The following is a 15,923-nucleotide window of genomic DNA, read 5'->3' as shown; positions in this document are numbered from 1 at the left end:
AGATTCAATAAAACAGACCGCTTAAAAATACTACAAAAATAAGTGTACAGGAAAACTTTTATAGTTTGGAGAAAGTGAAGTCGCTCAGTCGTGTCCGACTCTTCGCAATCCCATGGACTGTAGCCTACCAGGCTCCTCCATCCATGGGATTGTCCAGGCAAGAGTACTGGAGTGGGTTGCCATTTCCTTCTCCAATAGTTTGGAGAAAAGACATTCAAATCTAAGAATCCACATTTGGATTATTTTTCAAGTGTCTTTTAAACTCGTTTCACTTTAAACAAATAGAAGTTGAAAACCATAAAAAAAAGTCATAGATAACACATCATAGCTGTGGTTTCTGTAAGAAACACGAAGAATTCTAACAATGCAGACTTATTATATACAAGGGAAAGGTCACAGCTCCACATTTTTAAAGTCATTCTCACTTAAACTTTTTCCTAAGTTAACAAACTACCAGTACTGATAATGCAAAGGCAAGAACTGTCTGGGTACACAAAAATGTAAAGCAATCACTTTAAAGTCAATTTAAGTGTAAATGTATCTTAACTACTTCTGTGGGTCTCCAGTATCTCTTACCTGAAAGTCAAAACTTACTACCTATATTTGGCAAAACTAATACAATTTTGTAAAGTTTAAAAATAAAATTAAAAAAAAAAAAACAAAAAACAACTTACTACCTAGATCTGAATAAGAAGTGACAAAGCAGCGTGGCATTCCGGAGGGGAACACTGACCTGGAGCTTCTCTTTGTTGCTTGTTCGGATAATTGATGTCAGAATGTCTGGTAGAGCTTCCCTTGGAAGACTGTCTAAAAGACGTCTCAATTTAGCAACTGCAGGGACAGACATATCCAACATTTCAACCAACTACAAAGGGAGAAAAAAAAGTCCTTCTTAATAAAATTGGGCATTATTTGTGAATTTAAAAAATCAAATTGTAATACAGGTTTAAGTTTGGGTCACAAAGAAAGTCCCTGCTTCCGAACAATCACTGATGATTAGGGTCCAGGCATTTTTACAGGACTCAAAGGAAAAGAGAAGTACAGTTAAAATGTCAATTGGAATGAAAAGCCAAAATGGCTCAAAAGTGGGTAATAATAATGTTTATAAAAGGTTTTGTAAATCAGTGATTTTAGTATTTTATTTAAAAAAAGTAAAATTTATAGAAAAGTTACAGTAATATAAAGAAACTCCTTCCCCTAATAAACTCCCCCTAAATTCATCAGCAGTTAACACTTTGCCACATCTGCTTTCTCTCTCCCCTACTCTACACACACACACACAACACACAAATATTGCTAAACATGTCAGAATAAACTGCAGACATCATGACCTTGTTCTTAAGAATAAGGATACGTATTCTCTTACAGAGTGTAATTATCAAATTCTGGAAATTTAACATGGCTGATTATGTTAACCAGTCAGTAGCTGAAATACTGTTTTTTAGTAGAACACAGGATTAGTTAAAATCTGAGCACTGACTGAATGATTTAAAAAAAAAAAAAAAACAAGTTCCAGGGTATAGCCTGGAGTTAAGACAGATCAAGCTCCAGGCAAGCTTTCGGTAACTGGGATATTCAGTGGGGCTGTTGATAAAGTTCCCCTTGCCTTTTGCACGATGGTGGTGTAACTGTGGTGATGTTATAAAAATTTCTTGAATGTTATTATAAAATCTTAACATATTTAAAACTTTTTGTTAATTTAAAGTGGGGAGAAGTAAAGTATAAAGAAAGAAGCTATGATGCTATGTCCAAGAGAGGAACTGAGACTCAGGGATGATCACTCAGGAAAAGGAAGATAAATTCTACTTTCCCCTTAATCGCCTTCATTCCTAAATAGCATATTCACTTACTCTGGTTCTCAAACTGAAGCTTCTCTCTTCAAGTAGGTTTTTCCTTTCAGTCCTGAGAGCGGTTGTAGTTCAAAATTCTCTATGTTCCTGTTGTTCACCACACTAGAAATGTGTCCCTTCAAATGCCACATCAAGTACAAACACCACAGGCTATGAACCCCTGCCCTACACACTTTCAACAGTCACTAGAGTTTATAATCAAGGCCTTTAGACACTGCCTGTCCCACACAGTTCCAGCTTAGTCACTGGGTTACATCAATAGAACACACAAGACTACATTTTGTAATATACTTCAGTAAGATCTGAAGTGACTAAAAGCATAAAAGCATATGCTTTGGGGGTGAAGGGAGAAGCTTTCTGCTCAATCGAGAATTAAACTCAAAAAAAAAACTCAAACCTAGAATTAAGGAGTCCAATGTTTAATGTACACCTAATGTGTGCATTAAATGTTTAATGTACACCTAATGTGTGCATCCCTCCCAGAATTCTAGAGGATCGAGGTTTCAACCACATGTGAAACCACGGACTTAATCTTCCACACCAGCCACAGTGTGATCCTGACTTCTGAACCAACGTGACATATAGTGTGATGCCTAGATCTTCTAGTGACAAACAGCTTCTGTTCAATATTTTAACATTTAAGATTATTTAGGTTTAATAACTATCTGGTTTGGAGACACTGAAAGTTACAAGGAAAGCTCCAGAAACACTCTTTGGAAAAATTTTAGAAAGGGTTGGCTAGCATGTCCTAGAAAAACTGAGATACAAGCCCAGACAAAAGCAATCTGAAATCAATATATCACTAAATCTTCTAAGCACATACTGCCTGAACACTTCACCACTCAACAAATTTATCACGTCTTATGGTAACAAAGAAACCAAAGAAAAGAGAATTTTAAGGAAACACTAAAAGCAACTCACTTGTACCGCATATTTGTAAAACTGTTCGGATAGCTCTCCGAGCTCCTCCCTAGTCTTACAGGTATTAGGGAACTCCTCCAGCCGGTCCAACTGTTCCACCTCGGCAACAGGATAGGGCTTCTCTTTCACAACCTGTATGATCTGGAAGCGGCACAGGCCTGTTATCAGCAAAGTATAGTGGGGCTTGGGCCAGTTACTGCCCACAACCTGGACTGCCAGCGCAGCTGTCCCAATCCTGAAAAACACACAGAACGTCAGCATTACAAATGCTCAGTATGGCAGGGCAGAAACGCACCTCAAAAGGGTTGCCTTTTCTGAGAAATTCATTAAAAAGCAAAGAACATCTAAAGTGCAAATGAATTACTTCTCTATTTAATGTAGCATCCGGTGCACTGTCTGTTGGGCTTTCCTGGTGGCTCAGTGGTAAAGAATCTGCCTACCAATGAGGGGGGCTTCCCTTGTGGCTCAGCTTGTAAAGATTCTGCCTGCAACGTGGGAGACCTGGGTTCGATCCCTGGGTTGGGAAGATCCCCTGGATAAGGGAAAGGCTACCCACTCCAGTATTCTGGCCTGGAGAATTCCACAGACTGTATAGTCCATGGGGTCACAAAGAGTCAGACATAACTGAGCGACTTTCACTTCTTTTCACCAATGAGAGAGATCTGGGTTCAATCCTTGGGTCTAGAAGATCCACTGAAAAAGGAAATGGCAACCCACTCCAGTATTCTTGCCTGGGAAATCCCATGGACAGAGGAGCCTGGCAGGACTACAGTACATGGGGTCGCAAAAAGTCAGACACGACTAAACAGTAACAACAGCACGGTCTGTTAAGTCCCTACCACCTGCTATGGGGCCATCTCATTCTAATTAGATGCTTTAAGAATTAGGTAGAAATTTCTAAGCATTTGGATTATTTAAACATAAAAACGTAAAAGCTATTGAGATTTACATAGTTTAAATTAATTTTGCCAGCTGGGAATGAGGTAATCTTTCACCAGAATATATACTAGCATTATGGAGTCCCAAAGAGTTGGACACTATTGAGCGCGCGTGCATGCGTGCGCGCGCACACACACACACACACACACACTCTAAGTAGATTTAAATACAAACAGTATGAAGTAAACCAACCTAAGTAATCCCTGTTCCAACCAGTTTTTCTACTAACATCAAATCAGGTTTTTTATATAATCAATCTATAAAACTGCCATCAAATCTGGGAATTAACATGTATGCCCTTGAATTCTGAATTTCTAAATGTGGGGCTAAATATCAGAGGCCACACTTATTCGTGGTCTGAGGAGACTTAAGTCAAAGACCTAGACCTCAGGAAAGTGTAAACCTAGTTAGTTCTAAGTGGTAATCACCACACCTAACACTTGATAGAAAGTTACAAGCCTCAGCCTTACAAAGTCATTTAAGCCTGAGCTCCTTATCATTCAATTCTGACCAAGTTGCATATAAACGAATCCACAGGAAGGAAGCCTCATCCAAACCAAGCTGCAGTAATACAAAACAGAAAGATCAAGATTCAGAGGTGACTTCCAGATGCCATCTACACCTAGATTTTCTCCCCTGAGCCACAGGCTAGGTTGTAACTTCAGAAAAGAAACTAAAACCAAAGTGATCAGCGCTTTCAACACTGGACAGTGGTGACAGAGGAATATTAAACTCACTCATCTCAAACATACTGATGGCATAGACAATGTGCGTACACTTTAGTGAGCTCGCTCACTTCCAGCTGCAGTTCATTCTTGACTCCTTCCTTGTAAATGATGCATTCTGTATATAACCTGTAACCTTTGGCTTCCCACCACCACTCCACTCAGTTTATTCTGAGTTATGCATATATTTCCTTACCATCCTTGCAGGCATACCACGTGGACAGGGGATAAAACTTGATTTTAATAATAAGTGAAACCAAAAAATCAGGAAAATAATTTGGTGGGGAGAAAAAAACATCACGTACTTCAAAAACCTGATTTTGTGTTGCAGCTGCTTTTCTTCAGTCACTAATCAAACGGTAGGGTCTATCTCCCACTCTCTGAAAACCTGCCTAACTCCCTGAGCGAGTTAGCTGGACCTGAGACTAATGAAGACTGTAGTTCACCGCAGACGACAACCAAAGCTTGTGTAATGCACAATGTTTACAGTTCTATTTATAAGAAAACTGACAGATAAGAAACTGGATTCCTGGCCTCAGAGGTTAACAGACTAGAAACTAAAGAGAAACCAGAGGGAGATAAGACAAATCCAAACCTGCAGATTAGAAAATAAATTTAATTATTTGGGCTATGTCACTGATTAAGTGGAAGTGAAGTCGCTCAGTCATGTCTGACTCTTTGCGACCCCATGGACTGTTAGCCTACCAGGCTCCTCTGTCCATGGGATTTTCCAGGCAAGAGTACTGGAGTGGGGTGCCATTCCCTTCTCCAGGGGATCTTCCTGACCCAGGGATTGAACCTGTGTCTCCAGCATTGTAGACAGACGCTTTACCGTCTGAGCCACCAGAATCAAATGTCACTGATTAAAGGTGACACTAAAAATGAGTCTTCTCACAAAGCAAATAGAAGTTTTGCTAACTGTCAAAGGAGATGTTCCAAACAGTAAAGTGATTAAGTGGAAAAAATATACAGGGGTTTTCAATGTAATTATTTCTTACTTTAAATCACTTGTAGTTGACAACAGACCTAAAAAAAAAAAACAAAAAACGAAAGGGTACATGAATGCACCCTTTTTAAAGAAGAAACATGATGTGCGAAATAATTAGATGGTTAGAAACAGACTATTCAGTGAAAGACGTTTGAGGTAAAAGCTCTGGGAAGAAGGATAACATTTATATTATTTATTTTTAAGATTTTTTTTTTAATGTGGACCATTTTTAAAGTCTTTATTGAATTTGTTACAATATTGCTTCTGCTGTTTATGTTCCAGTTTTTTCTGGCCAGGAGGCATGTGAACTTAGCTCCTGACCAGAGATCCAACCGGATTCCCCTCTAGGCACTGGAAGGCGAAGTCTTAACCACCTGACTTCCAGGTAGGCCCCTAATGCTATTTTAGACAAGCTGTATTGTATGTTGGGCTCTAGGTTTTACATATAAAAATAGGTATTAAGTAAACAAAATGTTCAATTAATACTTTCCTTCTAACTATGATCGAACTATGACACATGGGGTTTATATCAACTTGGTCATCTTTCTAAAAAATCTAGTTCTTCTATTACTATGAGCTTTATTGCTGTTTAGATGCAAAGTTAGTTAAGTCACTCAGTCGTGTCCCACTCTTTGTGACCCCGTGGACTATAGCCCACAAGGCTCCTCTGTCCATGGGATTCTCCAGGCAAGAATACTGGAATGGGTTGCCATTTCCTTCTCCAGGGGATCTTCCCGACCCAGGGATCAAACTCAGGTCTCCCGCATTAGAGGAAGACACTCATGCCCACCTCTTTTGCGACCCCATGAACTATAGCCTGCCAGGCTCCTCTGCCCATGAGATTTCCCAGGCAAAAATACTGGAATGGGTTGCCATTTCCTTCTCCAGGGAGTCTTCTGGACCCAGGGACTGAGCCCACCTCTCTGGCATCGGCAGGTGGATTCTTTACCACTGAGCCACCTGGGAAGCCCAAGCACTTTATTTGTTGTTGGTCAGTCGCCAAGTTGTGTCCAGCTCTTTGTGACCACATGGACTGCAGCACACCAGCTTTCCCTGTTCTTCATCATCTCCCAGAATTGGCTCAAACTCATGTCCACTAAGTTGGTGATGCTGTCTAGATATCTCATCTTCAGCAGCCCCTTTCTCCTGCCTTCTTTTTCAGTGAGTTGTTTCTTTGCATCAGGTGGCCAAAGTATGGGAGTCTCAGCTTCAGCATCAGTCCTTCCAATGAATATTCAGGGTTAATTTCCTTTAGGATTGACTGATTTGATCTCCTTGTTGTCCAAGAGTCTCAAGAATCTTCTCCAGCACCACAATTAAAAAGCATCAGTTCTTTGGTACTCAGCCTTCTTTGTGGTCCAACTCTTACATCTGTAATGACTACTGGAAAAAAACAGAGCTTTGACTATACAGACCTTTGTTAACAAAGTGATGTCTCTTCTTTGTAATATGCTGTCTAGGTTTGTCACAGCTTTCCTTCCAAGTAGCGTCTTTTAATTTCATGGCTGTAGTCACCGTCTGCAGTGATTTTTGGAGCCCAAGAAAATGAAATTTGCTGCTGTTCCACTTTATCCCCTTCTGTTTGTTATGAAGTGATAGGACCAGATGCCAAGATCTTCATTTTTTTAATGCTGAGTTTTAAGCCAGCCTTTTCACTGTCCTCTATCACCCTTAAGAGGCCTTTTAGTTCCTCTTTGCCTTCTGCCATTAGAGTGGTATCATCTACATATCTGAAGTTGTTGATATTTCCCCTGGCAATCTTGATTCCAGCTTGTGAGTCATCCAGCCCAACATTTTACATGATGTACTCTGCACAGAAATTAAATACGCAGGGTGACAATAGACAGGCTCGAGGCACTTCTTACCCAATTTGGAAACAAGTCCATTGTTTGATGTCCGGTTTTGTTATTTCTTGACCTGCATATAGGTTTCTCAGGAACAAGTAAGGTGGTCTGATACTCCGATCTCTTTAAGAATTTATCACAGTTTGTTGTGATCCACACAGTCAAAGGCTTTAGCATAATCAATAAAGCAGTAGATGTTTTTCTGAATGGATGTTAGCGATCTGATCTCTGGTTCCTCTGCCTTTTCTAAGCCCAGCTTGTACACCTGAAAGTTCTCAGTTCACATAATACTAAAGCCTAGCTTGAAGGATTTTGAGCATAACCTTGCTAGAATATGAAGACAAGGATGGCTGTGGTCTATTTGCCAATCACTTGCTTTTTTCTTCTCTTTCACTTTTTTTTTTTTTAACTTAATTTATTTGTTCAGGCCTAAAAGTTGGCTTAAAACTCAACATTCAGAAAATGAAGATCATGGCATCTGCTCCCATCACTTCATGGGAAATAGATGGGGAAACAGTGGAAACAGTGTCAGACTTTATTTTTTTGGGCTCCAAAATCACTGCAGATGGTGACTGCAGCCATGAAATTAAAAGACGCTTACTCCTTGGAAGAAAAGTTATGACCAACTTAGATAGCATATTGAAAAGCAGAGACCTTACTTTGCCAACAAATGTCCATCTAGTCAAGGCTATAGTTTTTCCAGTGGTCATGTATGGATGTGAGAGTTGGACTGTGAAGAAAGCTGAGCGCCAAAGAACTGATGCTTTTGAACTGTGGTGTTGGAGAAGACTCTTGAGAGTCCATTGGACTGCAAGGAGATCCAACCAGTCCATTCTGAAGGAGATCAGCCCTGGGATTTCTTTGGAAGGAATGATGCTAAAGCTGAAACTCCAGTACTTTGGCCACCTCATGCGAAGAGTTGACTCATTGGAAAAGACTCTGATGCTGGGAGGGATTGGGGGCAGGAGGAGAAGGGGACAACAGAGGCTGAGATGGCTGGATGGCATCACTGACTTGGATGTGAGTCTGGGTGAACTCCGGGAGTTGGTGATAGACAGGGAGGCCTGGCGTGCTGCGATTCAGGGGGTCGAAAAGAGTTCAACACGATTGAGCGAATGCACTGAACTTGGCTTGTGGGATCTTACTTCTCCAACCAGAGATTGAATCTTGGGCTTCCCTTATGGCTCAGCTGGTCAAGAATCTGCCTGCAATGCGGGAGACCTGGGTTCAATCCCTGGGTTGGGAAGATCCCCTGGAGAAGGGAAAGGCTACCCACTCCAGTATTCTGGCCTAGAGAATTCCATGAACTGTATAGTCCTTGGGGTCACGAAGAGTCGGACACGACTAAGTGACTTTCACGTCACTTCATTTCACTTCAGAGATGAAGTATCCCAAAATGAAGAGGGACTGAGCAATCAGTACTATGAAGAAAGGAAGGCAGGTATGCTGAAGACTGGAAGACTGGGAGAAGATTGCAGGGCCATCTCGAAATGTCTGAAGACACTGTGCAGGGAATGTTAAATAACTGTCCATTTTCATTAAGAAAACAATGAGCTTCTGAGGAGTCACTAAAAAGACAGTCCAATGAAGCAGGGTGGCCTGCGGTGGCATGAGAGCCAAGTTTCATACTGGGGCTAATCAAAAGTAGGCAACATGCCTACACATCAACATGCAGAAAAGGGACTGTACTGTTCAACATGGTTGAGGAAGTGGTTCAGCTAAGTCAACATCTGACCCTGGCACTTTAGGATAAAGAGTCTGGGGAATCAAATGATCACCGCTGTTCCTTGAAGACTGAGGCACCATCACCTGGATGTGCTAAAGGCAACAAGAGACAGGAGCAAAGCCCTTGCTGTGCCTCTGGGGTCCGACTACAATCTGAAACAGCAGGTAACTGGGGAAGGGCAGATTTGCGCATTGAAACAGAACAATGTTGTAAGTAACTCAATACTTGTAATATTAAAGCTCTTTTAATTTTTAAAATAAGAGCATTTAAGGCTCAATTGGGAAAAAGACACTGGAACCTAATATTAAGGAACACAGTCTACATAGATTTTTCAAGTAGCAAATAATATTTCTAGGATAACGAGATGGTCTGGTGGGTCTCTGTAATGCTGAAATTCCATGAAGAATTTTCAGTGTCGGTTTTCTAACTTAAATGATTAAACTTTAGCATTGCCACTCATTTAAAACAAAAGCCACAATAAGAACAGCAAGAACCACGTTACACCTCATCTGATTATTAGTGGATAACTTCCAAGGCGGATAATTCAGACAGAATCATACCAACAAATAGTCACTCAAAACTGAAACACAACTAACTCTACTTTCAAAATTCACAGTGTATCCATGAGTAATCAAAAATATCTTAGCATGAGCACACTTGCCTCAACTAGCAATTAAGGACCTGTGCACAGAAAGCAAAAAATTATGGGACTATACAGAGGCTTACGGAGTGGGGTCATGTGTAGGAAAACCAGAATCCAACACAGTTTATCACAGTTTACGGAAACTTGAAATCTGTCAGGGGACTTCCCTGGTGGCCCAGGGTTCAAGACTCTGCCCTTCCAAAACAGGGAGCGTGGGTTTGATCCCTGGTCAGGGAACTAAGATCCCACATGTGGCCAATAAATACATAAATAAATAGAACTGTGCGAAAGCAAATCTCTGTTTTTAAAAAGGTATCCAATTTTACTCAAGCAAAGCAGATCAGATGGAAACCAAAATTTTTCCATGCTTGAGAAAAGGCAAGGCTTAAGGTGGACCAACAAAGGATTGCTATGTTTTTGTTCTGTTTTGTTTTAGGAGGGGAGGGGAGCTGAGGGGAGGGGAACCACATCTCTGAGAATTTGAGTAAAGCCATGGTCTCCTTTAAAAAATGTATATAATGAAAGGAATTTGGACAAAAACAAGACATTCCTAACCCTCTCAAAATCCATTAAGAGTTAAGTACACCTAATTTTAAAAGAGGTAACTGTAGATGAAAGAGGAAGGACTCTAAACCTTAAACATCTCAAGAAGAGTTAAGGACAGGAGGAAAGGGCTTGGGAGGCTTGGTGATAACAGCATCTGTTGAGAGCATAGTATATACCAGCACTGTCCAGTAGAAATATAATGCCAACCACCTATGTAATTTTAGTAGCCACATTAGAAAGAAGAAAGAGATGAAATGCTAATATTTTACTTAACTCCTAATATCCAAAATACTACCATTTCAACACTTAATCTCTATAAAATTAATCAACAAAACACTTCATACTAAATTTTCAAAATTTAGTGTGTAGTGTACACTTAAAGTACATTTGGGATGACCAACCATCCTGGTTTGTCCGAACCAAGGGGTTTCCTGGGACACAAAAGTTTCAGTGCTAAAACCAGGACAGTCCCTGGCAACCCGGACAACTGGTCATTCTAGGATCTCAATTTGGACAAGCCACATTTCAAGCTATGCAGCTACCCACGGACAGTACTAGACCGTGTAAGCATTTATCCAGGCCAGCACAAAAAAGACCACATGTGTGATCTCACTTCTTCATCACACACCTAAGAGGCAGATGCTGTTAGTTTCCAAATTACAGATGAAGAAAGAAATAAGCACAGGTTCCATCTGTCACCCAAAGTCACACAACTAGGGTCACGGTGTAGGGGAATCGGTGAGCTTGAGGTGTAGGCGGTGAGCTTGGGGTGTAGGCGGTGAGCTTGGGGTGTAGGCGGTGAGCTTGGGGTGTAGGTGGTGAGCTTGGGGTGTAGGTGGTGAGCTTGGGGTGTAGGCGGTGAGCTTGGGCTGTAGATGGTGTAGCTTGGGGCCTAAGAGATGTTGAGATATGAGAATATAAGGGGAGACAAGGGAAAACATGAACAGGGAAGGCCCTTTGGGAAGGAAAACAGAAGAACCGAGGGGACGAAAGAAGGCGGGGGTTGGAGGGTGGGGAATAGACAGGGAGTGTGGAAGAACAGATGGCTTCCTCAATAAAGAAACGGTGCAATATAGGCTGGGACGGGGGGAGAGAAAACGTGACGGAGCAAGTATCTCAGTCAAGAGGACAAAAGAACTGGGAAGGAAGGAACAGAAAGAAGAAGCGGGTAGGGACAGGGAAGAAAGGAAAGAAAAGAGCCGGGCGGGGAAGGTTAGGCGCACGCTTAGGAGCCTGAAGATCCGGGGGGCGGGAGGGAAATTCACAACAGATGGTGAGCAGCTAACTGTGCAGTTTTCACGACTCCGTGGGTCAAATCATTTAACGGTCACGAGGCACTCCTATCACCGCCTGTCTGGCACGGGAGTCGTCTGAAGAGGCGGGGGCCCCCTGCGCCCCGCGCCCCGAGGCCGGGCCGGTCCCGGAAGGAGGCCGCGCCGCCGCCGCCGCCGCCGGGCCGTCCGGCCTACCTGTGCAGCGGCGGCAGGTCCTGCGCGTCGCTGGCCGGGTCGGGCGTGTTGGGGATGACGCCCAAGATGGTGCTCTGCAGCGACGTGCCCTTGAGCAGGCGGCTCCGCACCAGCTGCAGGTTGCGGGCCGAGTCCACGCTGGTGCGCATGGTGGAGCCGGGCAGCAACACGCCCTCGTGCGTGAGCAGCAGCGGGAGGCGGCTGGGGATCTGGATAGGGCTCACGGACGACATGGCGACACCCCTCCGTGCAGGGAGAGCCCCCAAGAGCCCGATGCCCGGCTTCGCGCGGCCTCCTCGGCGGCGACCCAGGTTCTGACTCGGGCGCGCTGCCGCTTCCGGTCCCACGCGCCCGCTCACCCGCCCCCAGCCTCCGCCGCCGCCGCCCGGCGCCGTACACACGCGAAGAGAAGCGCACTCCGCCCGCCAATGACCCCCGCCTCCCCGCCCTCTGTTTTCTCTGGAGTTTCATTAATAGCTGAGCTGTGTGCCCACCAATGGTCCGTGTGAATATTATCCACTTGAAATGTTTGTACCTTTCTATTCGAATTGATTTTAGATGTACAAAAATATACTAGGGAGTTTCCATGTACCTTTCACCCAGCTTCCCGTGTAACCATCTTACACAATCATGATTCGACTCTAAAAACCAAGAAACTAATATTACTGTTACCTAATTTATGAATTTCCACAAATTTTGCCAGTTTTCTCACGTGTCCTTTTTTCTGGTCCAGGATCCCACTTTTTATTTAGATACAGTGTCACCTCAATCTTTTTTTCTTTTTTCCTTCAAAGCTTTGGTCTCTTATTTTGTAGAATGTCGCTCTCTTAGGGTTTATCTGATGTTTTCTCAAGATCACATTATACATTTTTGGCAGGAAGACCACAGAAGCGATGTGCCTTAGTGACACACTGACCGTGAAACATCTTACCAATGATGATTTCAACAGTGATTAGGTTCCCCACTTTAAGGTACTATTTATCTCATTACAAGTAAGAGTCTGTAGGGAGTTAAGTCTACATTTATCAACTGGAATCTGTAAGAAAAAACTGCCCCATCTCCTTCATTTATTTACGTATTCTATTATTTTTTATGTTAATATGGACTCGAATATTCAATGTTTTATGGGTTATCATGCAATGATATGTATTTCGTTGCTCGAATTTTTTCACATTTGGCCTTTGGGAGCTCCTTCACCCCTGTGAGGAAGGTAGCACTATCTCCTTTTTATAAATGAGTAACTGAGATTCAAAAAGGGTAAACAGGTTAGTTATTCATGATTACAAGGCTATTAAATAGCAGTAGGGGAATTGAATTTGACTTGGTTTTGGCTGTAGGTTGCAGAGGGAAATTTTTCCCCAAATTAGAAGTTGAGCAAGGTTCTCAGAATCCAGGAGGGAATTGAAAGTCAAGTCAACATGTGTTTCTTGAGGGCCTGCTAAGTACAAGTTCCTTAAGCACCACTTGGCCAGAGGGACAGACCCACAGGTGGCTGAGTCTGATCCAGGAATTGTTTGTTTCTGTATGTGAAGTAGGTAAGAGAAAGAAGACAGGTGTCCTAGCCGCTGTGCTGGAGACAGAAATTTGGGAACTCAGAGTCTCCTGCCTAAAGCTCTTTCTCTGTCGTGATCCCACCTTGTATTCATTCACCAAACAACTATTTTTTGAATGCCTACTATGTAATGGATGTTACTTTAGATGCTGGGGATACATCAGTGAACACAACAGACAAGGTTCCTACTTTCATGGAGCTAACATTCTGGGAGGAGAAACAGAAAATAAGTAAGGAAAATCCTTCTGGATGGTGATATGCCCTTCAGATGGCCAGAGCAGGCCTCGCTGAAGAGTTGAGCTTTGTTTGAATGGAGCCCTGAACTGCAGCCACACAGAGGTTGTGGGGTGGCTGCCAAGGGAGTGCTATTCCAGGCAGAAGGAGTGGTGATGGCAAAGGCTTTCTGACCGGGATGGATTTAGAATGTTTGTGGAGCCTGCTCCTGTGATTTGCTGAGGCGGGGCCTGGTGAGGGAAGCAGGAGAGAAGTGGGTGGGGTGGGGTGGGGTGGGGTGTAGAGAGCTCAGTAAGGAGTGGGGGTCAGGAATCTGCTGAGGAATTTGGGTCTTACTCTGAGCTTGTGGAATACTTTTTCAGACTTAACGTTTTCAAAAGGTCATGTTAACTGCTGTGTGGAGAATGGAACACAAGTGTTTAAGGTCAGTTAGGAGCTGGTTGAAGTTGCCCAGGCAAGAGGTGATGCGGACTCAGACCAGAAGCAGTATATTCAAACCATGTTTGAGTGTAGCTTCAACACAGCACGCTGATGAGACTTCCCACCAGGGAAGTAGCTAAGAATCCATCTGCCAGTGCAGGGGACATGGGTTCCGCCTCTGGTCTGGGAAGATTCCATGAAACAGGCAGCGAAGCCCATTCACCACAACTACTGAGCCAGAACACTAGAGCCTGAGCTCTGCAATAAGAGAAGGCACCTCAGTGAGAAGCCTGCACACCACAGAAAGTAGCCTGCACTCAGCAGCAAAGCCCCAGAGCAACCATAACTAACTAACTAACTAACTAAAATAAAAACAGAAACAGAGCATGCTGATGGATTGGACATGACAAGTGAAGGAGAAACAGTCAGGGCCTGAGCCTCTAGGGCCTCCAGAGCAGTTGTGCTGGTCAGCAGGAGATCTTGGCTCCAATCAGCATGCTCTGGATTGCTCTCTGATGGCACTGGGTACCTGACACTGTGATAGGCTCTGGCGGTGAAGCAAAGATAAAAACATGCAGGGCCTAGCTCCCAAAGAGCTTAGCTTTTCACCAAGACTTCTCCGAGGACAAGGGGGAATGTCCGCATTTTTTCAGAACTTCAAAAACCATCTTATAAACCTTGCAGTATATTTTCTGAACACACGTTTAATGCTTTTAACATGCACTCTCCCCAACAACAACAAGCAATATGAGTGTCTAGTCACATAATAATAGCTGGGTTTATTTTAAAATACAAATGCATTCCATGCCATGGAAGGTGTGGTATGGCACCGGGTCCACATTTAAGTTGCTTACTTGATGAACACCTTCTTTCCACCCCACCCCTGAGGGATGGGGTATCTCTGTGATGGGGTGCCAGTCCCCTTGGGAAAGCAGCAAGAATCTAAATTTGAGGTCTCAAGTGACTGAGTGGCTCTCCTGGTTCCTTCTCTAACAACACTGCGTCTACTTTCTTCATTTATCTACCAAATACTTATTCCACCCTGGTGTAAAAGGCCTGAGGTAGGCAGTAAATAAATAAGCCCCCAAAGAAATGGCAATTTCAGAAAGTGATAAGTAAAGGAAATCTAATAGGAAAATGTGTAGAAAGTGCTAGAGAGAGGAGGACAAGATGAGGGAGGCAGATCTGGGAAGGTTACCCTGTGACGGTGGTGTATAAGCTGAAACCTATGTGATGAGGAAGGCCAGGCTCTGCCGGGAGCTGGGAGGAGCATGCCGTTGACAGACGGTAGACAAAGGCCAAGATGGGAAGGAGCTTCCCAGTTTCTGGAACAGAGATGATCAGGCGCTGGGCTGGAGGGATTCAGCAGTCGAACAGATGGCCAGGGCCAGCAAGGGGCTCCAGGAGCTCTGAGAACTCGCCCCCAGAAAGCTTTACCCAACTCCCCAGGGAGGGGAAGGGAGAGAAACAGGAGAAATAAGGTCTAGTTCTCTCAGCTTCTTCAGGCCTGGCTTGCCGGTGCCTCTGCCCCTTGCCCTGAGCATCTCCCCTACCCTCTGCTGCCCTTCTGGCCTTGGACACTTTCCGGCTGGGAAAGTGTTCAGAACAATGAGGAAAGAAACCAGTTCTTCCAGAAAGATCACCTCCCTCCAACGGCCCTCTCCTGTCCACAGGCTGTTTCACCATGTGCAAATGGCCGTGAACTAATCCTGAGTCTAAACTAACCCTAATGTTGCCTCTCCCTGGGAATGGGGGAGCACAGAGCTGGAAGTATCTGCCTCCTTCCTGGTTTATGCCCAGTCCTGACCTAGACCCCAGCCTGACCACAGTGATGGGCTTGTCACTAACTAGACTGAATAAACTTCAGCTCTGTCTTCTTCCTGAAAGGAAGTTGGGAAGCCAGGGAACTTTTCTTTTTTCTGGGATACCAAAGGAAACCCTGGAGGGAATTCCTCTGGCCAGTCAAGGAATCAGGGGTGGGCCTCATAGACATGGAAGGTGCCCCAAGCCAATATGTGACTCAGTTCCAGTTATGCTGAGATGAGCAGCTCGTGTCCTATAAGCAT

The 15,923-nt window shown here is 43.7% G+C and overlaps 2 protein-coding genes across 5 annotated transcripts in view; one reads left to right on the top strand and one right to left on the bottom strand.

The window, feature by feature from the left end:
- LONP2 (lon peptidase 2, peroxisomal) overlaps positions 1-11,994 on the bottom strand; it is an 85,039-nt gene extending 73,045 nt beyond the window's left edge. Inside the window, exons 1-3 of the mRNA XM_006043878.4 lie at positions 11,652-11,994; positions 2,772-3,006; positions 734-865 (exon numbers count right to left, since the gene is read on the bottom strand). Of these exons, the coding sequence (XP_006043940.4) occupies positions 734-865; positions 2,772-3,006; positions 11,652-11,884 (600 nt within the window). The 5' untranslated portion in view covers positions 11,885-11,994. The remainder of the gene's footprint in view (positions 1-733; positions 866-2,771; positions 3,007-11,651) is intronic.
- Positions 9,034-15,923, top strand: part of ABCC11 (ATP binding cassette subfamily C member 11) — an 88,197-nt gene continuing 81,307 nt past the window's right edge. For 3 of the 4 annotated variants that reach the window (XM_044931216.2, XM_044931215.2, XM_006043886.4), the window contains exon 1: positions 9,034-9,157. The gene's annotated coding sequence lies outside the window, so the exon portion shown is untranslated. The remainder of the gene's footprint in view (positions 9,158-15,923) is intronic. The other variant, XM_044931214.2, reaches the window with a different exon arrangement.

This window comes from Bubalus bubalis, chromosome 18, assembly GCF_019923935.1.
Source record: "Bubalus bubalis isolate 160015118507 breed Murrah chromosome 18, NDDB_SH_1, whole genome shotgun sequence".
NCBI classification, from domain to species: domain Eukaryota; kingdom Metazoa; phylum Chordata; class Mammalia; order Artiodactyla; family Bovidae; genus Bubalus; species Bubalus bubalis.
Note: the sequence above shows the minus strand (reverse complement) of the source record. Positions and strands in the feature narration are given on the sequence as shown.